General features: G+C 48.2%; 1 protein-coding gene across 3 annotated transcripts in view; it reads left to right on the top strand.

Annotated features, from left to right (window-relative positions):
- Positions 1-3,164: 3,164 nt before the first annotated feature.
- Positions 3,165-22,175, top strand: part of ZXDC (ZXD family zinc finger C) — a 44,565-nt gene continuing 25,554 nt past the window's right edge. The window contains exons 1-8 of one of the 3 annotated variants that reach the window (XM_077857562.1): positions 3,165-4,167; positions 6,851-7,003; positions 7,098-7,176; positions 8,116-8,246; positions 13,041-13,211; positions 16,736-17,424; positions 18,547-18,609; positions 19,255-19,339. In XM_077857562.1, the coding sequence (XP_077713688.1) occupies positions 3,180-4,167; positions 6,851-7,003; positions 7,098-7,176; positions 8,116-8,246; positions 13,041-13,211; positions 16,736-17,424; positions 18,547-18,609; positions 19,255-19,339 (2,359 nt within the window). In that variant the 5' untranslated portion in view covers positions 3,165-3,179. Of the gene's footprint in view, positions 4,168-6,850; positions 7,004-7,097; positions 7,177-8,115; positions 8,247-13,040; positions 13,212-16,735; positions 18,610-19,254; positions 19,340-22,175 lie in introns of those variants that run through there. The other 2 variants (XR_013357295.1, XM_077857563.1) reach the window with 2 other exon arrangements.

Below are 22,175 nucleotides of genomic sequence, written 5' to 3'. Positions count from 1 at the left end.
ATTACACTGGAATTAAAATAAAACAACAAAAACAAAAACAAATCCCACTCATGATCTAAAACAAAAGCAGGGATCCCTGGGTGGCACAGCGGTTTAGCGCCTGCCTTTGGCCCAGGGCGCGATCCTGGAGACCCGGGATCGAGTCCCACATTGGGCTCCCGGTGCATGGAGCCTGCTTCTCCCTCTGCCTGTGTCTCTGCCTCTCTCTCTCTCTGTGACTATCATGAATAAATAAATAAAAATTAAAAAAAATAAAACAAAAGCAAATAGGGGATGCCTGGGTGGCTCAGTGGTTGAGCGTCTGCCTTCAGCTCAGGGTGTGGTCCTGGAGTTCCAGCATCGAGTCCCACATTGGGCTCCTGCATGCAGCCTGCTTTTCTTCCTCTGCCTCTCTCTGTGTGTCTCTTGTGAATAAACAAAAATCTTAAAAAAAAAAAAAAGCAAATAGTGCCAACAGAAAAGAAGTATTAAGTGAAGGTGCTTTTCCCCACCTCACTTTAGAAGTAGTCACAAGTACTAGCAGTGCCTTGTGTATATTTGTAGAAACTTTCTAAGGATATGCAAGCATGTGAACATAGGTATAGTTTTCTCTCCTTATACAAATGGGATCCTTCTAAACAATGTTTGACAATGATTTTTCCCAACAATACATTTTTAGCAGAGTCCATCAGAACATAATCAGAACTATTTTAAAGTGTACAAGTCAGTGGTTTTTAGTATATTCAACTGTCTTACATACCCATCACCATTGTCTGATTCCAGGGCATTTCCATCATGCCAAAAAGAAACACTATAGTGCATTGCCATGATTTCCAGTTTCCCCTCCCTTTCTGTCCCCTGGAAACTACTAATCTACTTTCTGGCTCTATGGATTTACCTTTTCTGGGCATACCAATGGAAGCCTATAGTACATAGTGTTTTGTGTCTGGCTTTTTCCCCTTTGCATGTTTTAAAGGTTCACTCCTGTTGTAGCCTGTATCAGTACTTCATTCCTATTTATGGCTGAATAATATTCCATTGTGTGCATTCCGTCTACCCATTTGTCTGTTGATGGACACTTTCCCGGCCACTCCTACATGTGCCCCTGCCTCCCCCCACGCTGCCACCTGTTCCCTCAGCTCCCACTTGGTTGTTTCCACTTTCTATTATGCAGCATTACGAATAATGCCACTATGACCATTCACAAACAAGTTGTTGTGTGAATGTCTTTTCATTCCTCTTGGGTATATGCCTAGGAGTGGAATTGCTGGGTCACATGAAAATTCTATATTTAACTTTTTGAGGAACTGCCAAGCTTCCTTGCACACTGGCTTCATGTTTTAAACTTCCAGCAGAAATGTATGAGAGTTCCAACTTTTCATTTTCACACTTCTCTTTCATTAAAAAAAAAATTGTTCTTACAGGATAAGGAATGTCATCTCCTTGTGGTTTTGATATGCATTTCCCTAATGAGTAATGCTGTTGAGCATCTTCTCATGTACTTATTGGCCCTTTGTACATGTCTATTTGAATAGACATTTGAGAGATGTCTATTCCAATCCTTTGTTTTTAAATTGGGTGGTCTTTTTGCTGTTGAATCATGGGTTTTTAAAAATATACTCTATGCAGTAGTTGCTTATCAGATATATGATTTGCAGTTTTCTCCTATTCTGTGGGTTGCTTTTCATTTTCTTTCTGCTGTTCTTTGAATTAAAGGAGTTTTCAGTATTGACAAAGCCCACTTTATTTCCTTCATTGCGTGTGCTTTTAGTTTCATATCTAGGCTATCATCCCGTAATCCTAGGTCACACATACTGTTTTCTTCTAATAGTTTCTAGTTTTCTCTCTTACATTTAGGTCCTTGATCCATTTTGAGTTACTTTTTGTGTCTGGTGGAAGGTAGGGGTCCAAACTCATTCTTTCACCTGTGGATATCCACTTGTCCTAGGACCATCCGATATTGAATGGACGAATTATTATTGAATGGTGTATATTTTGGGACATAGATTCATACATCTATCTTGTATTTAAAGCACTTGTAATAGTAAAGCATCCATCAATAAATATTTACTGAGAGTCTTTGCTGCTAGCTTCTGGGTGTACAGCTGTGAATGAGATGGGCACAGTTCCTGTCCTAAACGAGTCTACACTCTGGAGGGGGACACGGACAATGAATTCTCCAGGAAAGGGGCAAAGAAAACGATAGTCACAGAGCTAGAAGAGGTAACCCATCAGAGGGGAGGTGGGGAAGAGGGCGCTGGGGGAGGCCGTCCCTGATCCGGAGGAATCAGAGAAGCTTGGCTTGTCGGAGGAAATGGAAAACGATGGGGCGGCCTTGACGGCAGGGCGAGGCGGGGGGACGTGGGGCGGCCAGCCGGGCGGGGAGGGCCGTGGCGCGCACACAGGGGGGCACAACGGACCTGCGCTTATGGAGCATCACCAAAGAGGCTAGGTTGGGCCGAAGGGTGACGCGGGCGGGGGACCGCGGCGGTGTCCCCCCAAGAGAGCCGCGAGACGGGCTTGGCTCTGAGGGGCTGCGGACGGAGCCCGGGCTGGGGGGGCGGGGGGCTCAGGCAACGGTGAATGAGGCTGGGGTGGTGCGGGCTGCAGCGGGGGATGCGGGGCAGGAGCGCGGGCGGGGGCGGGGGCGGGGGCGGGGCGCCGCGCACCAGCTCTGCGAGCCGCGGCCAGCGGCGCCGGGCCTGGTGGCCGAGGCGGACTCCCCGGCTCCTGGCTGTGTGACCTCGGGCGCGAGACTCCAGCTGCCTGCGCCTCAGTTTCCCCGCACCCGTGAGAGTGAAGGCAGTCGGCTGCTAGGACTAACCCATTACCAGGTGGCGGACACGCTGGTGGCGGCGAGCGAGCGTCGCGGCCCGCCCCGCCCCGCCCCGCCCCGCGGAGGGAGCCAGAGCGCAGCCCGCGGGACCCGGGTTGGCAGAAGCGCCCGCGTCCCCGCCCCCGCCCCCGCCCGGCAGGAGCCGCCGACGCGCCTGCGCGGCGCAGACCCTTCCCAGCCCGGCAGGCCTCGCGCGGCGCCCCGCGCCTTACGCGCACGCGCAGCTCGGGCCCCGACTCCCGCCGTGCTCCGCACCCGGCTTTGGCGTCGCCCCGTCGCGGCGTCGCGCACGGTGGGGCGGGGCGGGGCGGGGCGGACCGCGCTTCCTCCGAGGCGGCGGCTGGGCGCCGCGGCTGGGCCCAAGATGGACCTCCCGAAGCTGCTCGCCGCGCCGGCCGCGCGCGGGGCCCAACATGGCGGCGGCGGCGGCCCCGGTAGACTCCGCCGCGGCCCGGGGCCCCCGCCCGGCGCGGGCCCCGCGCGCCGCCGCCTGCTCCTGCTGCGGGGCCCGGAAGATGGCGGGCCGGGGCCGCTGCGCGGGGAGGCGGGGGCGGCGGCGGCGGCGGCGGCGGCGGCGGGCCCGGGGCCGAGCCCCCCGCCCCTCGAGGACGGCGGCGACTCCTTCGTGGTGCTGCTGGAGGTGGCGCGCGGGGCGGCGGCCGAGGCCCCCGGGGGGCGGGCGGTCGGGCCCGGCGCTGGCGCGAGTCCCCCCGGCTGCCCTCAGCAGGGCCCCGGCGGCGCGGCCGCCGCCGCCGCCCCCGGGTCCGGCGCGGGCCTCGCGGGCACCGTCACCATCCACAGCCAGGACCTGCTGGTGCGCTTGGATCACGGCGTGTTCACGCTGGCCGCCGCGCCGCCGCAGCCCGGCCCGCCGCCCCGGGGCCCGTCGGCGCCGCCGGGAGAGGAGGCCGCGAGCCCGGCCGAGGGCCGCCGCGGCCCCCAGGGACCCGGCCTCGGCGCCCCGGGATACCGCTGCCCCGAGCCGCAGTGCGCGCTCTCCTTCGCCAAGAAGCACCAGCTCAAGGTGCACCTGCTGACGCACGGCAGCAGCCAGGGCCGGCGGCCCTTCAAGTGCCCCCTGGACGGCTGCGGCTGGGCCTTCACTACCTCCTACAAGCTCAAGCGGCACCTGCAGTCGCACGACAAGCTGCGGCCCTTCGGCTGCCCGGTGGGCGGCTGCGGCAAGAAGTTCACCACCGTGTACAACCTCAAGGCGCACATGAAAGGGCACGAGCAGGAGAACTTGTTCAAGTGCGAGGTGTGCTCCGAGCGCTTTCCCACGCACGCCAAACTCAGCTCCCATCAGCGCAGCCACTTCGAACCTGAGAGGCCCTACAAGTGTGACTTTCCCGGTAACTGCGCGCCGCGGGCTTCGGGGGGCTCCCAGGGCCCCAGCTGCAGACTCGGCCGCGCAGGGCGGGTGCGGGTGCGGGTGCGGCGTCCGCCCGCCTCCGGCTGCTCGGTGGGGCAGGATTTACCTTCCGTGGGCCCAGAGTGAGGGGCGGGAGCGGAGCCCTGTGGTGTTTGTGTCCCAGTTCTCTCCAGGTGATTTCGGTTTGACGCTTCCACCCCGCATTACCATGGGGATTCAGGAGCGAGGGAGCGCCAGTAATTACAGCCTGCCTTCCCCTCAGTGGAGGCAGCAGGCCCCTCCTAAGGTGCTTCAGGTTAATGAGGGCGATAAAGCATCTTCCTAGAGATTTGCCTTATGAGTCAGGTGTCTGTGTTCTGGGATCTTTCACCAGTGGAGTTCAGTTAGCAGGTAGTAACGTGGCACACGCTCCAGTGTGGGAGGAACACAGATGACTCTGGCCAGATGCAACACCCTAAGGGAATAGTCAAGGTGTGTGGTGCAGTGCAGTTTTCTGGCACTTTATGCTTTTATTTCCTTTGGACTTCACGGTCTTGGGAAGTTTTAAAAATTATCCTGGTTTTGGGATCCCTGGGTGGTGCAACGGTTTGGCGCCTGCCTTTGGCCCAGGGCGCGATCCTGGAGACCCGGGATCAAGTCCCCACATCGGGCTCCCGGTGCATGGAGCCTGCTTCTCCCTCTGCCTGTGTCTCTACCTCTCTCTCTCTCTGTGACTATCATAAATAAATAAAAAATTAAAAAAAATTATCCTCGTTTTATAAATGAGCAGTGTGAGGCCCCACAATGTGGATAAAATCCAGTGGAGGGTGCTTTCCTCTCTGTCCTTGTCTGCACCTGCAGGCTCGGAAAGCATGAACTCCACCAAGATAGAGAGGTTCAGCTGGTCTAAGAGGGAGAGTGTGCCTCCCCAGGAGGAAGAGAAGATTCCTGCCTGGGAAGGAGTTGTCTTGTGGCCCCTGGGGTGGAAGGCAGTGCTGGTGGGTGACACTGCAAAGCCAAGGCAGGGAATGTGGGCCACCATAGTGGTGTGAGGTGGGGATTAAAGTTGGAAGGGTGTGGGAGGGACCTTCCACATCCGCTTCATTAAAACAAAACCTCACCTATGTGTCTAGCATGCACCCTGCGTGTGTATTGATGTATTAAATATGTACAGTGCTCTTACAGTAATGCGTACGTTATAAAATACATTTAAATATAAGGATTTTGAAAAGAAATGAAAAACACGTATCAATGGGTCCTAATATTTTTTTTCTCACATACTTTTGGTTGGTCTTGTTCATCCCTCTTCATGGAGAATATAGATTTGGAGCACTGTTTCGGAGCCTTTCTCATTTATACGCTGAATGTCAATGGCTTATACTGTGCTCCCTAATAAAATGCACAAAGAGCATCATTCCAAGTATAATGCTAGGAAGATTAGGGATCTAGCTTGCTTTAGGGTGAGAAGTCCCCCTGAGAGTTTTGGATTGGATGATCAATGGTGTTCAACATGGGTGGGTTCAGGGGAGGGACCAGTGAAGCCCCATTCAGTGTTCTAGACCAGAGTTCACTGAGGCAGTGGGAATGGTGGGGAGGGGGGGGTTCCATGTAGGAAGGATTGCAGGGGCAGGATCAAAGTACTTGACTGTTGATTGCAGGGAGGGCGGTTCTTGCTAAGGCAGAGAAATTTACTTCTTGGGAGAATGTGAGTACACCAAAGCCCAAATAGAGTAGGGAGGGAGGGCAGATTTATGCTGAGGAAGAGGAGGATTTTAGGGCATTTAGGAAGTTAAGCATTTCCCAGTGAAATGTTGGCAGGGAAAGTAGGGTTCCTGGGACTAGTGCTTTGAGGCAGTGATGTGCAGCATATATCTGCTTGGCACAGTGGTAGCATGTTAAAGGCTCTGGAAAGAGCTGCCACAAAGCTACCTGGTCAGCATCTTGCAACTTGGTATTTTCTACTCTATTTAAGCACTGAACCTTTTTGTCAAAGGAGAGCCAATTGATGGGGGAAGTCTGGGGATTGCTGAGGTAGGCTCCTTTCTGGTGGCTCAGCTGGGGTTGCAGAAGGGAGTGAAAGAAAAGGTCATTATGAATGAAGATGACCCTGGTAGCCTCCTTTGATGTCAGGGAATCCTGGTGAAATAGGCAAAAGGAGAAGCCAGGTGACAGCAGGAGCTGCTGTCGTGTACACAGGATGTCAGGGAGCACATTTGTAATTGTAGAGGACACAGGCTCACCTGTGGAGGCAGACGAGTCTCAGAACAATGGTTTAACCCTCCCAGATAGTTTCCTTGTTCCTTAGTATCTAATTTCTCTCCTTGGCTTTTCTTTGGCCTCACACAGACAGCGTTGACATTTGAGTTCACAAAATGTGAGAAAGATCCATGCTATGGAAATGGGAGCACGTGGCTGTGATTGGAGGACTTTACTTTGATCGCTTGCTTCATATCCAAGTCACATCACAACAGGTGGCCTGCGTGTGCTTATTGGCTACCCTTAGTCACTATTACAAAGCCAGATGTCAGTGGTTGTAACAGTGATTGTAACTTTCTGGAAGTGCTTCTGACTCGTTTTCTCTCATCTGCTTCAGTGTGAATTGTGTCCTGGAGCGGTAACTGGTTTAGCTGTGTTATGTGATTTTTGTCACACCAGTGAGCAGGGTTTGTGTTTTCTTCGTTTAGGCTGTGAGAAGACATTCATCACAGTGAGTGCTCTGTTTTCCCATAACCGAGCCCACTTCAGGGAACAAGAACTCTTTTCTTGTTCTTTTCCTGGGTGCAGCAAACAATATGACAAAGCCTGTCGCCTGAAAATTCACCTGAGAAGTCATACAGGTAATGAGCTAGAGAATACATTATTTGCACCTAAGATTTGTCTTTGTGGTAGCTTGCATTTATGCTTATGTGGTGTAACTTTTTCTTTTCTAAGGTGAAAGACCTTTTATTTGTGATTCTGACAGTTGTGGCTGGACCTTCACCAGCATGTCTAAACTCCTACGGCACAAAAGGTAATCTTTATGTTTTGGTTTAAGTACCAGTAGTAACAACAAATAAGTTGTTAGTAGTAGAAGCCTATGGATTAAATATCTGTCTTTTTTTTTTTTCTTTTAAGTTATAAGAAATGGAGCCCATTGTAGATAGTTTAGAAAGTTCAGAAAGCTATGAAAAGAGAACCGCTCAGAATCTGATCACCTAAATGTCAGTTTTTCTACATATGCTGCTTTTTAAATGTAGTTTATGTGCTTTATATCTCATTCGATGTTTAAAACAAGTTAACATTGTGGAAGAAACTTTTCTGATGTCATTACAAACTTTCTGTGCTGGTAACGATGCTCTTGGGGGGCTTTCCCTGCTTGCAGGTGATGTTCAGCACTTTACAGATGTGTTTCCTTTAACCTTCACAAAAACTCTACCTTCGATGTTCTTATTCTCCCTGGTTTGCTTTGGGACAGAGATTGGGTTGTCTGTGCTTGCACAGCTGTGGCGGATTTGAGGGGTTTAAGTACAAAAAGATTACTTAGGAAAGGACAGTGTTTATGCATGGACTTGAGGGGGTCCTTTTAACATTGCAGTTGTTTTCTGTGCATCCTTCTCTTTGCCCTCTGTAGCTTGGAAACCACGTTTGTTATCAGAATTTCTAAACATTAGAAGTAGCTCAGCAATACATTTGGGACCCAGCTGCTCCTAGATGGAGCAGCACTAATTGTTGTGTTTGACTTTCCCATCAGCCTTGTCATTAAAGTCAAATTTCTGATTACAGGATTAGCTAAATTGCAAAGCTTCCCACATGGGCTATATAGAATTAAGATTTTCTGAAATGTATGGATCATTTTCTTTAAATGCTAAGAATTTTTAATTTGCAGAATTTTAAACAAAGAATCACCTCTGAGGTCTGGTGTTTCCATGTTATGTTGTAATCACCATTCCCTGTTTTTCTTTTCTGGCAGGAAACATGATGATGACCGGAGGTTTACCTGCCCCGTTGAAGGCTGTGGGAAGTCTTTCACCAGAGCAGAGCACCTGAAAGGCCATAGCATCACCCACCTGGGTACAAAGCCATTTGAGTGTCCCGTGGAAGGTACATTTTAATATATTAGTTTGAGCTATAAACTAGTACATGTCCTTGTTTTTGTAAGTTTAAGTTGTTTAAAGGTAAGTTTTAGACAAGGTGAGTATAAGTTGCAGCATTCGATTTAAGTGACCAGTTTTTATTTAATTGCTCTCTCTTGGGAACCGTGTGTTGAAAAGAACAGACTTTAGAATCCAGTCTGGTTTGACTCTTGGTTCTGAGGTGCTCTCACTAGATCTGTGGCTCTAGTTTATTACCTGTTTAACTTGGTGGTTGTGAGGATTAGGTGAAATAACATGTGAAAAATGGCTGTTTTGGCATCTGGCACCTATCACAGATTCAGTAAGTGTTAGCTATGTGATTGGACGGCAGTCATGTTAGTCTAGCTTTTAAGAAAAGCATTAGGATTTCTTTTTTTTTTCTCTGAAACATGGAAGGCACGATTCATTGGCCAGAAGTCAGCTCTGTGGCTTGGCTTGTGTGTGCTGGCCCTAGTGTAAGTGCTGCAGATGTGCTAGAGGGGCAGAGCAGGTCAGTGTATGGTTGTGAATCTGATTCCTGGCTCCTCCTGCCCTAAGTTGATGATACCAGGCTAGCTTCTATTTTCCTTATCTGGAAAAGACCAATTTGAAGCTAAGACCAGTTCCTAGAATATCATGAAGATAATACAGGTAGTTTAATAAAGACACAGTTTCCCTTGTATCGGAGCTCCAGTTGGGGCACACCAGGTAGGCCAGTAGTTATAGGGTGCTGTGGGGCCACAAAGGTTCCTAGTGTGGGGGCATGGGAATGGTCTCCCAGTCAGCTGCAAAAGGAGGCAGAGCTAGCTAGGGATAGAGGAGGCAGGAGAGACCAGTGTAGGGTGTCTCCCAGAGTGGTGAGAGCAGCAGGCTGGGTGCTCGGGGCAGGGGTGTGATGGGACCATGTTTGAGCTCAGGCTCCATCTGGTTTCCTGAGGAGATGGCCGGTGCCCGCCATGGAGCTTGGCAGTGGGAAGGTAGAGCAGGCACAGGCGGGAGAGACGGGAGTTAGGCAGTGTACCAGTAGTACCTGGTAATGGATTTGGGAGGAGGACTTGAGGGTGAGGCAGTAGTTGGGGCCAGCATCTCACTGGAGGTGGACACACAGGGCCCATGGTTGGAGGAGCACAATGTGCTGCATGCATTTTAGGTGCCCACAGGCTTTTCAGCTTCACATACTCAGGAGGCAGGGATACACTGCTTGCTGAACTTGGTGAGGAGGTGGGCTGGGAGTGCGGCAGGCAGCACGTAGTGATGATTTAAGCCACAGAAGTGGATGCAGTGCTCAAGGATCGCTGTAGGCTGAAGAGAGGCAGTGTGGTGTGGTGATTGAGGGTCTGAGGCTTCCCGGACTCCAATACCAGGCCTGCTACTTAGGGTGTTCTGTGACCTCTGACAAGCAGCTCTAGCGCTCTCTGCCTCTTTTCTTCATCTTTGAAGTGATCACAAAACCACACAGGGTGTCGTGAGAGGGCCCTGCTAGGTCACAGGTTTAATCAAGGCATATAGAAAACAGCAAATGTCACCTATTGTCATTGTTACCACTGCTATTCAATAAAAAAGGCCTAGGACAAAAACTCTGGGGACCGCCATAAATTCAGGTGGAAAAGAAGAAGGGAACCACGGGAGGGGCCTAAGAACAAATGGGAAGAGTGGTAGCATTAGCAGCATTGAAGCCAAGAGAGGAGGATGTTTGGGAAAGGGGAGGAGTCAGTCCTGAGTGCTGAGGTGCGACAGCTTGGTGAGGACCCTGGGCTCCTTTGGCAGAGTCCGTGGGGTCTTGCAGGGTGAGGGTTGAGGTTCAAGGTTCAGTGGAGAAGCTTACACAGAACCCTGCTCCAGTGCCCTGAGCGGTGGAGTAGGGTAAAGCAGGAGGTAGTCTGTGACGGAGGGAAAGAGGAAGGGTGCTAGCTGGCTACAGAAGAAGGGGTGGCTTCTGCCTTTCAGTAGCTGTGTCCTGGAGAGCTTTGAGCAGGTGGAGGCAGGTGCAGAGGGGGTGACCAGTGGTGCTTGATTGAAGAGTGCTCTCCTCAAGGTGAGGACAGGAGTCCTGGGAAAGGATCCTAGAACCCTTTCTTGGATCGGCTGAGAGTTCTTGAACCTGGATGACTAGACTATTCTTTCTGTTTTTGAAATGTTTGAAATGTTTCATAATAGAAGTTTAAGAACAATAAAAAGTCAAAAAACCACCACCACCCATTTTTCATAGTAACATAGGAGACAGAGGGTAGGGTTACACAGCAGGGAGTGTGTATGATGAGGGAAGGCAGGATGGTTGACTGAGGATGGCGCAAGCGTGCGTGGGGGCGGTGGCAGCGGCCTCTCTAGTATGTGTGGTGCTGCGTATAGAGTCAAGGTTGGGAGGTGTGAGTTGAGGAGATTCCCATGGCATTTGTCATTGATGGGCCATTTCTGCCCCTCCTTGGGGTGGGGATAACTTGGTGTAAGTGTGGGGTACTGGGTATTAATAGCTTTGATTTATTAAGAATAGATAAAAATCTTGGTAGATAATGTTGCAGTTAGGAAAAGACAGCCATTAACACACAGGGAGAAATGGTCACATTCCTGGCCACCAAAGGATATACAAGTGAAAATGAAGTATATTTTGTTTCCTATTGAGTTAGCAAATATTTTTAAAAATGGAAACGACAGGCACACCTCCTTGTTGTGGTTGATCCCTGTCCTTGGCAAAGTAGATTGGTAGCGAGTGTTTTTGGTGCCCTTGCTCTGTGATGTGCCTCCTTAAGCCCGTGTTGAGGAGTCCCAGCTGGACAAGGGGGGCGAGGGACACTGTACAGAGTATTCCTGGGGACTGTGTGGAGCAAAGTACACATTGCCGACTCTACCTCAGGGTGAGACTGGAGGCGTCTGCTCTCTCTTGTGTGTTTTCCAAATGTTCTCTCATGAGCCTGACCTGGAAACAAGCTGGAGGTTGCCTTTGAAAATGAAGTAAGTTCAAAACTCCTTTCAGAGGCAGCCAAAATCTTTAGTCATCTGGCTGTATTCTATCTTCATAGCTTCTTTTCCTAAAATAAGCCTCTCCCAGGCCCTAGACTCCAGCAGCTCCACCTCGCCATCCCAGGAAGGTGCTACAAGTGCTGTGATGCTTGTTCCGTTTTCTTGGACACTGTGCGAGCACTCCGTAGGTTGGCATTGTTTACATGTAGTCTTTATAGCCCTTGTGAGGCAAGTGCCATTCCTGCTTTACAGAAAACAAAAAGATCCAGGAAGAGTAAATAAGGCCACATGGCCAGTAGGGACCGAGCTAGAGTTGGGCTCCAGAATCCAAGCTCTACCCACCCTACTTTGTGGCCTCCACACCTCAGATAGCAGCTCCCTTGGCCCACACACCCTCCTGCTCTGCTGTGTGTCCCCTTACATTTGTCAAGATCCAGTCACCTCAAATGCTGCCTACTTCTTCAAACCTTTTTTTCTCTCAAGAGGTATGCTGTTTCTTCTGATGCTAGAACACTTTATGGCACGAGCACTGGTTTTATTTTGCCTTTTGTTAGGACAGCTGGGTGTTTATATGTCCATTCCAGGCCACAGGCTTGTAGCTACCAAGAACTGTGCTTCCCAACTCTGTGTGTACTCGTACAGAGCTCCAGCAGTGGGAGGTAAGGTAAGGGGAAGGTGTTGTTTTTAATTTGTCTTGTTTTCCTTCTGACACAGGCGCCGGTCTGTGGTCTTCCTGACTCTGGCTAAGCTGTTGAGTAGTCAGGAAGGCAGTTCCCCCTCCAGGCTCCACTTGTGCCCCTGATTTAGGGTCATTTGCTTCATCCCTTTGGGCATCAGTTTTTCAGTGGTAAAATAAGAGGAAGTGGCTTTGGTGATCTGTTGTGAGATGGTTTCCAGCTCTAAATAGGGTTCCAGTTTTTACAGTAGTAGCTAAATACAGATGATTGATACAAATTTTTAGCAGTTGAACGTTTAAGTGGTTGTTTGACATGTAATTTGACTGACTTTCCCCAGCAGCCTACGTCATGGGTGAAGAAACAGGTCTAGAGTTGGCTTGTCAAGGTTATGTGTCTTCTACACAACTGATGGGGGACTCCTATTTCCTTTTAAATACAGTTTGCTTTCAAATTTAATTCCTTGTGTCAGGGAGGAAGAATTTTCTTCTGCTATTCAAAGTTGTTCTAGGTGGAGTAAATTAAACCAATATGAGCGATTAACCGAAAATAAAATTTAATTTCATGTGTATGGAAAACCCACACAGACATGAGATTCCAAAGACAGGCAAAATGAAGTATATATGTCATCCTGAGCTAAAGAGAAGGGTGGGTAGGGATCTGGGACTTTAAAAGGGAAGGTAAGCATTTCACAGGAAAATGAAAACTAGTAAATTTTTGGTGAACAAGTGCTTGCTGGGCCCACAGAAACAGTGGGACGCAGAGAAGCCTTTATCAAATGGGCCTTGTTGGGTCCTCCCTGTCCACCTAGTTGGTGTCATAATGTAGTTCTCTGTGGTGGTAGCTGGAGCAAGTTCTCCATCTAAATGCTTTTAGGCAGTAGGCAGAGAGATGTCAAAATGTATTTCTGAGTCTTTTGGGCCTTGGTTGTTCCCAGCTGGCATAATCTGCATGCCAGGGAGGCCCAGCTTGGGGCAGCCTGCCTTGGCCCTTATGTTCGTGATGCTGCCCCAAGGGGTATTGTGTGTCTTTCCCTGGCCAGTGGCCAGAGCTTGGACATACCATTGTCTTAGGACTGTGTTGGGAGGAAATGTCAACACCAGTTCCTTAGGAATCTTCACTTTTACCACTCATCGTTCTTTTTGTTCCAGGGTGCTGTGCCAGGTTCTCTGCCCGTAGCAGCCTCTACATTCACTCTAAGAAACACCTGCAGGACGTGGGTGCTCCAAAAAGCCGTTGCCCAGTCTCCAGCTGTAACAGACTCTTCACCTCCAAGCACAGCATGAAGGCACACGTTGTCCGACAGCATAGCCAGCGCCCAGGTCTGCTCGGTTTACTTCCCCCTTTGGGCTCTGCAAAGATGTGTATGTTTGACATATGTCAGTGGAGCCAAAGCTTGTCCTTCCGTCCTTCGCCCCTTCCAGAAGTTGCGTGGTTGGAGGTTAAAGTAATTGAGCGCAGTGAAATCTGAACTAGTCCATGGACCATGGCTGTGAAGCCTAGTGGCATTGGCATCTTTTGGGGTCTCTCCTGCCACTTGCCGCTGACCCTTAATCCCTCCCTTGTTTCTGAAGTGCTTCCCTTGAGGAGCATTCAGTCTTCTACTTGTGGGTGTGTATCTATCTATCTATCTATTTATTTATGGGGGAAATATTTATGTATATGTATTTTTATTTTCAGTGTTTTACTTGGTTTGTTTTTCCTAGCATGTCTTCTAAAACTGTCTCCCTCTGTGAGTTTTGAGCCTGAATTCTGAGCCTTCCCCTCCTGTTTCTCTTCACTCCTTTCTCCCTGTCCTACTATGCTCTCTGAACACTTCCGTCTCCTCTCCACCATGGTGAGGAAAAATTCTGGAAGGCCAGACAGAGTGGTGGTGCACCTTGTGAGCAGGGGGCCGAGCTTGAGCGCCTGGGGAGGAGAGGGCAGAGAGGGAACCACAGCAGTAGTCAGGGGATTCTGGGCGCCCCTGAAGGCCTAGTCATCTGGCCACATGCTGAGTGGGACTGACAGTCTGCCTCTTGAGACTGCACACACAACCCCTTGAGCAGGACTCTGAGGGGTCTGGGCAGCTGTGCGCTGCCTCTGCCCCGGAGCTCCAACTATCTTGCCCCCTGGGGCGCAGTAGGGTTGCTGTTCCTGGCAGGGAAGGTGCTGGCTGGCCTTACAGTTACTTGAGCCTGCTGCCTCCCTGCCACCTGTGTGACAGGCAGCACCAGCCTTAGGGCATAGCCACTTCCTAGCCGTGTGATCCAAGCCAGGGCACAGGCCCTCAAGCCTCAGTCCCCTCGTCTATAAAACAGAAGAGAATTTGCCTAGTTCTCCAAAGGAAATGTCCTTCCTCTGGCTTCTTCCCATCCTGTTTAGTTGTGGTCACTTCATTCCTTTGGCTTTAATAGTAATTGCCATTCTGCTTGGGATTTAAAGAAGCTGCCCTTCTAAACTCTAGGTGTTGGGAGGACTCCTGTCAGAGGCTGTCACCTCACTCACAGAATCCTCAAGAGCCTAAGGTTGGCGTTGAGAGGCCCTCAGCGGTCGGGTTGTCGCTGCTGGCTCTGAGCTGGCACTATGGGATACCCGGTCTCTCTGCTCCTGGACTTGTGCAGTCAGCGACAGCATGACTTATCCCACATGAGCTTCCTTAGGCTCTGTGTCCACATGAGAACCTCTTAGGGGCTCTGTAGTGCCTGTGTTGCCCAGGCTGTGAATTCATAATGTGCCATCGACTGACTTGTGTGTCGTTCTTCCTTGCCATGGTCAGGGGAGATAACGAGCTGGTGTCCCGGGGCCAGCCTGGTGAGAAGCGTGTGCTTGGGAACACCCGCTGTTGTGGATGCTGCCAGGGGCCTTGCCAAGCGCTGGATGGGCTGCTGCAGTCCCCCTTCATGGCAGTCCCAGGGCAGGGGCATCTTCACTGCTCTGTCCCTGATGAGCTGGAAAGGAGAGGGACTTGTCTGGGGTCACATAGACTGAGAAGTGCTGGAGCGAGTCTGGACCATTGTAACCTTGGTCTAGATGATCTGTAAGAATTAACGTTTACTAATTTCTAAATATTGGGGCCTTGTGATAGCAGATGTCTAGTAAATATCTGGATTTCAGTGCTAAATAGGAAATTTTTGAACAAATTAGTGTCTCTTTACACTGAGATGATTATTTTTTCGTCCTTATGAAATTCTGAAGATGGGAATTTTTGGAAAGTTTTGAAAAAGAGTTTTCCATTTTTAATTCTCTAAAGAATGTCTGCCATTGTTTTAAAGCTTTATTGGTACTGAGATACTTAGTAAAGAAGCAATATACATTTATCAGTACTATTCTTAAACTTTGAAGTAGTATGACAAGTTAAGAAGGTATATTTGGGATTTGGTTATTAATTTATTTTGGGAGGGTCTGTATTTCTTTCATAGGTTTGCATTAGAACTCTAATAGGCACTCTGAGCTGGTATCCACAGCTGGCAAGTAGGAGTTTGGGATCAGCTAACAGTTGGTGTAGGAGGAATACAGCTGGAGCACTGAGAGAACCTTTTCCCTCTGGCCAGGCACTGGCATGTTCTAGAAGCTTCAGGTAGAAATTTCTTGGGAAGGGTTAACTTCAGGGCCCTGTTTGGTTCCTTTACCCAAATACTTTGTCCTCCCATTTTCCTCTTTGCTTGGTGCTTGAAGAGTCCTAGGATATGGGATGATTGATTGGGTGTACTGGTGTATAAATCCCTGATTTGAATATTCACTGGAAGTTTTTAGATTTTATTTTTAAGTAGTTTCTACACCCAACGTGGGCTTGAACTCACAACCCTGACCGAAATCAAGAGTCACAGGCTCCACCGACTGAGCCAGCCTGGCGCCCCTCAATTAAATTTTGCGAAAGTATGCCAATGCTCATTATTTCTCTAAGGGTAGTCTGACTGTTTAAGTTACTTAATTGAATAACAAATACTTGTAGAGTGAATTGATCAACAACTGAAGCTGAATGAACAAATAAGACTAAAGAGGTATTTACTAGAATTATTTTTTGCTGTAATCATTAAATACTGCTTAGAGACCAGTTGCCAGTGCCTGGTGCTGAAGGGACAGTATGGATCAGATAGACTCCCTATCCTCAGGATGATTGTGGCCTAGGGGGAGGAAGGAGTGTTAGAGGTTGGAAATACAGTGGTAGGGGGTGAAGGGGAGCCCCTCAGAAGAAGTTCCATGGAGAGGACATAGCTCCAGAGTGCCTGGGGGGCTGATGTCTTAGTTCTCTGTAATCCCTAGGGTTGGGACCTTGAGGTAGGGCCTTGATCCCAGAGCGCAACAGCAGGACAGTTTTTTTTCGCCACTGGTCACCCCCAGATGACTCAAATTTGTTTTGGAATGATAGTTGTGGAGTGAATCACAGATTTTTGATGAGATGTGAGCTGATCAAGCTGATTCCAAAAATATCCCAGAGTCAGAGTTTAGCTTGTGTCTGGCTTCTGAAGATTTGTGTTCTGTGGCAGGTTTTACAGGCTTCCGAGGGCTGTTCTTGTCATGTAGCAGAAAGAGCATAGGCTTTGGAGCCAGAAAGACATGGATTCAAGTCTTGCTCTTCCTGTTACAGTTGATGTGACTTTAGGAAATGTTATTTAGACTCTTAGGTCATTTCCTGTCTGGAGAAATCCCTGTCAGCTCAGGGATTTGAGACAATGTATATAAAATGCCAGATAGGTTATAAGGCAGTGCTTTTCTTCAGCATGTGGCCATTTTGGATGCAGCAGGTATGGGAGGGGTAGATGTTACCTTGATGGGTTGCTTGCTAGCATAACATCTCAAGCACAAATGAAACTTCCAGGTCTGCTGAAGGACATAAAACACCTAGTGTTCATTTCTCTTTCAGATCTCTTCCCTCAGCTTGGAGTTCCGAGCTCTCTCAAGCACAGCAGCGATCTTGGCAGCCCAGGCCAAAGTGAGCTCAACAACATAGACCTGGCAGCGCTCTTCTCCGATGCACCAGGTGATGGTGGTGTTGCGGCCGGGGCCTCCGACGAGGCGCTGAACTCTGGCATCTTGACTATTGATGTTACGTCTGTGAGCACCTCGCTTGGAGGGAACCTTCCTGCTAACAGTAGTTCCTTGGGGCCCATGGACCCTCTGGTGTTGGTGGCGCACAGTGATATTCCTCCAAGCCTGGATAGCCCTCTCGTTCTGGGGACGGCAGCTACGGTTCTTCAGCAGAGCAGCTTCAGTATGGATGACGTGCAGACTGTAAGTGCAGGGGCATTAGGCTGCCTGGTGGCTCTGCCTGTGAAGAACCTGAGTCCGGACCCACAGGCTTTGACCTCAGGTGGTCATTTAGCAGACAGCACCAGCGCACTGACCTCTCCAAGCCCTCCGCCTGGAAAGACCAACAGCCCGGAACTGCTGACTCCAATCAAAGTGGAATTGGACTCGCCTCCTGGCCCCGACACTGTCAGGCAGCAAGAACGGAGCCGAGGGACACCCCGGTCGGTGTTCTGCAGCCCTGCAGAAAAGCACAGTCCTCAGAAAGACACGGGGCTCAGTGCGGGGACCGGCAACATCTATTTGGTATGAAGTGCTCTATTCAGTCACCACCGCATAACTCGCTTCTCTCACACTCAGTTTTGAGGATGTTCTGGATTAATCGTTCATTTGCAGACATTTCTTAATGGTTTGCGAAAAGACGGAGCCCTGGACTACAAGTCTGGAAATCCAAGTCTGGAATTCTGATCTTGAGTCTGGAACTGACTAGGTTTTACGACCTTGAGGAAATCACTTACCCTGTCTGAGCCTAAAATTCTCATTTATTTCTAAAATGAGGGGTTTGGGCTAGATGATTTCTAAGGTCCTTCTATGATTCTGTGATGATGTTTTTTTTTTTTTCCCTTGGAAAAAGAAAGGGGGGTATTTCATTATGTTGAAATGTTCTGCCTTTGTGCTTTTTCCGGAATAACAGGTCCTTAGACTTACTAATGGCCAGAGGAAGAGGATTCATGACATCAGGTTTAATAGAAACTTTAAAACCATGCAAAAAGTTCTTTAAAAAAATTAGAATAAAAAAAGGGAGTGGTTGTGAGCTTTTTTTTCTGGAGGGCTATAAGAGTACTCCAATTTTGAGGCTCTACAGTTAAATACTTTATATTTATGTCAATTAATACATTTAATATAATTTAATTTAAAGTAATTTAATTAAAGATTTTTTGGGGAGAGTCTATTTTCTTAGTCTCAGATGGGAATGATCAAATAAGTTTTTTCTTTGTGGCATAGGTTAAATTTGATGGTGATATTTATATTGTTTAAAATGTTAAATCTTACCACAGTTTTTTAAAAAAAGTTAAATCCTTTGAATTAGAATCAATTGTGAGGGATGTGGTAACCCATCTACCATGAGCCTTTCAGTCTGAGAGAAGCACCTTTTCTGACGGCTCTCCCTTGTTTGTGGCAGAGCTGTCCTCACCAGCCTTTGCTTAGGTGGCCAGAGCAGTTGCTAAGCCACCCAGGAGACTGGGCCAGGATGGGAGATGACGAGGCTCCGAGGTCAGTGGGGAGGAAGGGCCTGTGTGGAGGGCCTTGGTACCTCGGGAGACCGTGGTTCTTGGTGCCACTGCATCTCCAGAGCCGTAACTGTGGGTGGAGGCAGGAGGAGCCACCATGACCTTGATCCTGACCCCTTGTTCATTTTCTCGCTAGCTGTGTGACGTTGGGCTGCCTCGATTCTCTGAGCACAGATGGTGTGTGGTGAATGGGTTACAGGTATGCCACAAGCTGTTGAGGGCTATTCTTTTTCTTTTTGTAGTGATGAGGGTTAAACTGCTTTTCTTACCAAACATTCACAAATTTACAGACGTGAAGTTCCATTTGAATACTGTTTGGCTCCCTCAGTAACTGTCCTGAATTCAGTAATGTAGTTATTGTTTTGGTGTATATAAAATTTTTTGAGTCCAGCACCTGCCACCAGAGCGGCCTCTATAGTGGGTATTTGAAGTAGTACCTCCCGTACAAGTGTTGTGTGGCATGTTCTGGAAAATGTTGAGAAGTGCTACAGTTAATTAGCCCTGAACCACCAAGGGAAGGCTGGTTGTTTCAGACAGCAGAGAAGTGTGTAACTCCTTTTATAACAGTTTCTGTGTAAAGTATTTTAATATGTTTAGATTTTGGAGGAATAAACTTTGCTTCTCTGGATAATAAAATTATGTATATTGTTCCAACTCTCATTCTGTTCAGTTGTTACTATAATTGGATGTAGCATTTGATTCTCCGTGAACCTGCTGGAGATCCTCAGAGATTATTGGACTCTACTCTGTTCTGGAGGCAGACTTAGTGCATTTCCGTAGTTCCCTTGCTACCCCTCCTTTACCATGTGGCATGAGTGACTGACACCCTTTTCTTTGGTCTCAGGAAAGTGGGGGCTCAGCAAGAACTGATTCCCGAGCCATTCAACTAGCCAAGAAAAAAAAGCAGAGAGGAACTGGGAGCAATGCAGGTGAGGCTGTGTGTGCTGGGGGACTGAGGGGTCTGGATCACCCAAGGCCTTCATTAAAGACAGGAGAAACACACAGAATAGGTGTTTCTGGTTCATTGTGTTACCTTTATGTTCACAGTGTCCTTTATCAACTCTTTAGTTTTATGTGAACTTTAAGAAAAAATTACCAGCAGAAGTTCCAGCCTCAGTATGGACATGTTTAATTTATCTCAAAGAAGCTGTGCAGTTAGTGGTCGCAGATGCCAGTGTCTGCTGCCTAGCAGGGTGCTGAGGTAAAGAACAGGCCAGGTGTCAGAAGAGCAGAGGTGCGAACCCGATGCTAACTGGTCATTGGCCCCTGACCTTGGTTAGCCCTGGGGAGAGCCTGGGGACAGGGCTGCTGCTGTCCCAGGAGCGAAGGGTTCCATGGAGCCAGCCCTTGGGTGGCACGTAGTGTGATGGATACCCAGTTCAGACATACGTTGAAATCTTGTCATTTTAAAATGTCAGTGATATTTTTGAATTTTTAAAAAACACTCTGGACCAAACCAGACCTGCTAGTTTCTGTGACCTCATGCATCTATCCATCCATCTGTCCGTCCATCCAGAAAGTGGAATAGTGGGATGCAGTTCTTAAACTGGTAAATCCTTTTGTAAAGGTAACTGATTTCTTGTAATAACATTATCTGCAGATTTTCTATGTCTCTTTATCTAGAATTTGTTTTTTAGAATACTAAAGGGTAGGGGCGCCTGGGTGACTCAGTTAAGCATCCAGCTCTTGGTTTGTGCTCGGGTCCTGATCTCATGGGTTGTGGGATCAAGCCTTGTGTTGGGCTCTGTGCTCAGAGGGGAGTCTGCTGGAGATTCTCTCCCTCTGCCCCTCCTCCCACATGCATGTGCACATACTCTCTCTGAAATAAATCTTTAAAAACAATATCAAAAGGTATGTAGTATTAGCAATACAGGTTTATATTCTGTTCTTAATGTCATGGCTTCTTTAACTCCCTGATTTGTGTTAATCAGTTTTCATAAAAGCAGATACAGCCCTATAATGGATGTTGTTCATGTCTGTATTCGCTGTGACTTGAGAAGGCTGAAGTGTCCAGATGGCACTTGTACAGATAATAAAGAAGGTGTGTGGCGGGGGGCGGTGCGGGGAAGAGGTCTGTAGAGTGAAAGAATTCAGCATGGACTAAGCAAAAGGAGCCAGTTGCCTTTAACTTGATAGATCTCCGTTTGAAGGAAAAAGAACACTGGGCATTCAGGTATCTGGTACATGTTACACTGATTTCAGTGCTTTGCTTTTGGGATGACATCTGCAGAGATGGTTTTATTTATTTTTAATTGTTTTTATAAATATTTCAGCATTTAATCAGAAGGACACAAAAAACATAGTTGCATGCTATTATCACTTTAAAAATAAGAGTATTTCATTAACATCTATCTAGCAAGTGTTCACCTTTTCAGTTTTCTTGGATGCTGTAAATGGTTTTTATTATAACTATTTGCTTAAATCAGAAGCCAAGTAAGTCTCATATTACTATTGGTGGATATGTTTCTTAAGTTTCTTTAACATCTGTAGGTTTCTCCCTTCATTTCTCTCCTGTGTATTTGTAGAAGAAACTGGATGGTTGGTCTTTCAAGTTGGTGAGTCTAGATTAGGCTGATTGCGGTAGTTTGACAGGTTCCTGTGTCTTCTCTGTTCCCTATATGTCAGTAGTTACACACCTGATTGAACTTTGATCTGGTGGGTCAGCTGTTGGGAGTTGACACAACACCTTTGCAAGTGGTGGGGTGCTCTTCCAGAGGTCCCTGACATCTGGTGGTCGGTTTGTCCTGCGGCACAGGTTGGCAGCCACTGATGACCAGTGACTGGATTTAATAATTCATGAGGGTTTGCAAAAGGTATTTCTCATTCCTTTCTTGTTACTAGCTGGAATATTTCTGTAAAGAGTACCTTCTCATCCATTCTTTACCTTGAAGTACAGTCCTAATGTAATGTCAGGATAAATGTCTGAATCTCTTTTTTCATCAGTTTTCAAAATGATGAACTGTTTTCTTTGCATCCTCCAGTGGTGGTCGGAGTATTTTTTATACAGTCATTGATTTAAACATTTTATAGACTGTTAAGGGGAAATAGAAATCTGGAGCCTGCCACATATCTAGCCTTCAAATATGTACATGGTACAAGAATCTTCTTGTATTTGTGAAGGCTTACACCTTTGCTCCTCATGTGTCTTCCTTGAAAAGCCCTCATGAAGTCTTGTAATCAGCCAGGAAATAGAGGAATGATCCCTTTTACAAAATCTTGGGGCCAGCTCTGTTTCCCCGCCTGTTCTATTTTGCTAGAATTTCGGGCTTGCAGAAAATATGATTCCCTAGTTGGCCATACTCTGTGAATATTGTCATTCACTTGTGTTTTCCAGCTGTAGAACCCTTCTCCCAGCCTCCCCTCATAGGACCATGTCCCATAGTCCTGGTGTGTTTACCTGAGTCCTAGGGAGTGGGCTGCAGGCTTTATCTGAATTTGCCACCCCCTGGGGTCCCTCTCCTGTTCCAGGATCCTGTCTGGATCCCAGGTTGCATTTCATTGTCACAACTACTTTAGGCTATTATGAGAAGTATTGGACTATAATCAGTATTTCAGTATTTATTTTACTGCTTAGACTGTTCCAGCTTTGGCCACTGGGAGCTCTTTCGGTTGGACTCTTGTGCCCCTTTCAGTGTGCCCTGGTTTTTTCTGAGGGGGCATTCCCTACCTTCTGGCACCATCTTGTGTTCTCATTACCCCAGAACAGGATCCAGCCATTTCCCTAAGGAGTACTGTTCTTTTTATTAGAAAAATTTATTAGAAACC

This window comes from Canis aureus, chromosome 19, assembly GCF_053574225.1.
Source record: "Canis aureus isolate CA01 chromosome 19, VMU_Caureus_v.1.0, whole genome shotgun sequence".
NCBI lineage: Eukaryota > Metazoa > Chordata > Mammalia > Carnivora > Canidae > Canis > Canis aureus.
Note: the sequence above shows the minus strand (reverse complement) of the source record. Positions and strands in the feature narration are given on the sequence as shown.